At 41.5% G+C, this 1,165-nt stretch overlaps 1 protein-coding gene across 1 annotated transcript; it reads right to left on the minus strand.

Annotated features, from left to right (window-relative positions):
* Nucleotides 1-852: 852 nt before the first annotated feature.
* PPTG_24930 (hypothetical protein) lies at nucleotides 853-1,018 on the minus strand (the record flags this gene model as incomplete). Its single annotated transcript, XM_008918940.1, has 2 exons — nucleotides 853-912; nucleotides 968-1,018. The coding sequence occupies 2 exons, from the start codon at nucleotides 1,016-1,018 to the stop codon at nucleotides 853-855; spliced, it is 111 nt and encodes a 36-aa protein (XP_008917188.1).
* Between the last annotated feature and the right edge of the window lie 147 nt (nucleotides 1,019-1,165).

A 1,165-nucleotide genomic window follows, 5' to 3' on the forward strand; every position in this document is an offset into this window, starting at 1 on the left:
TCACCTGATCCATCGATATCCATTGCCTGAGGCATCAACTGCCTTCTAATTCTCTTTCGTCGATGCATTTTTCTTTCTTTTGGTTAGTATATACAAGTAGATAAAATGAGCTTTCCGATTTTGTTAAATCTCAATAATCAGGTGGCTACTCACCAATTCCGGTATCGATTCTCGCAGCCCATCGACTTCAGTCAATATGAAATTGCACTTGGATCTATATCCATCTACTACTCTTGGCGAGCAATCACTGCTCAGCGTCAAAACAACAGCTTAAAGATCATATGGCCGACAGCTTCGACGACATCGACATACACAATTACGCTCCCTGATGGCACATACTCGGCAAGCGATATCAACAACTACCTTCAATATTGGTCTATCCAGAATAATCTCTATTTGACCAACAATACGACTGGAACAAACTACTATTTCATCTCATGCGCCGAGAACCCATCCAGTTACGCGATTCAATTCACAATGCAGCCAGTCAAAAATATTACGGGCTACACTGCTGCAAGTGGCTTTCCAACGATGCCAGTCACTGCTTATACGCCTCAGCTTCAGGTAGTTGATACTGCATTCGGTTCAATTATTGGTTTCACCCCAGGTACGTATCCCGCAGCTCAAACAACTAGCGTTTATGCAGTGAATAGTAATCTAGTGCCTCAGATCGATCCGACCGCCGCGGTTGTTATTACGTGTTCAAATCTTTATAATCCTATCGCAAACAATAATCAGGTGTTGCACACATTTACAAGTGCCGGTGTTGAGTATGGCGGCTTAATAACGACTTCTCAGGGTCAGGGGCTGGCTTATTGCCCAATGCAAGGAACCAATTCAGAGCTAACGCTATCATTCCTTGATCAGAATATGATCCCACTTGGTATCATCGATAACAACGTATGCATCCGTCTATTGATACGACCAAAAAAAGTAGTAGCGAATAAGCTAATTATAGGTCGCATACATACTTGATAACATTCTTGTAGATCTTCCGATTGATGATATCCATCATCATCGTGTTCATTTTTTCGGATGTTGTTCGTTTGTATAAATCGATGAATGTTTTTATTGAAATGTCAGTGGGGAAGTCACGACAGATAATACCAAGGTCTCGTTGAGTAAGATTCCGACCGAGAATTACGTATTGACTATTAATGCGAAT

This window comes from Phytophthora parasitica, assembly GCF_000247585.1.
Source record: "Phytophthora parasitica INRA-310 unplaced genomic scaffold supercont2.389, whole genome shotgun sequence".
Classification (NCBI taxonomy): Eukaryota; Oomycota; class Peronosporomycetes; order Peronosporales; family Peronosporaceae; genus Phytophthora; species Phytophthora nicotianae.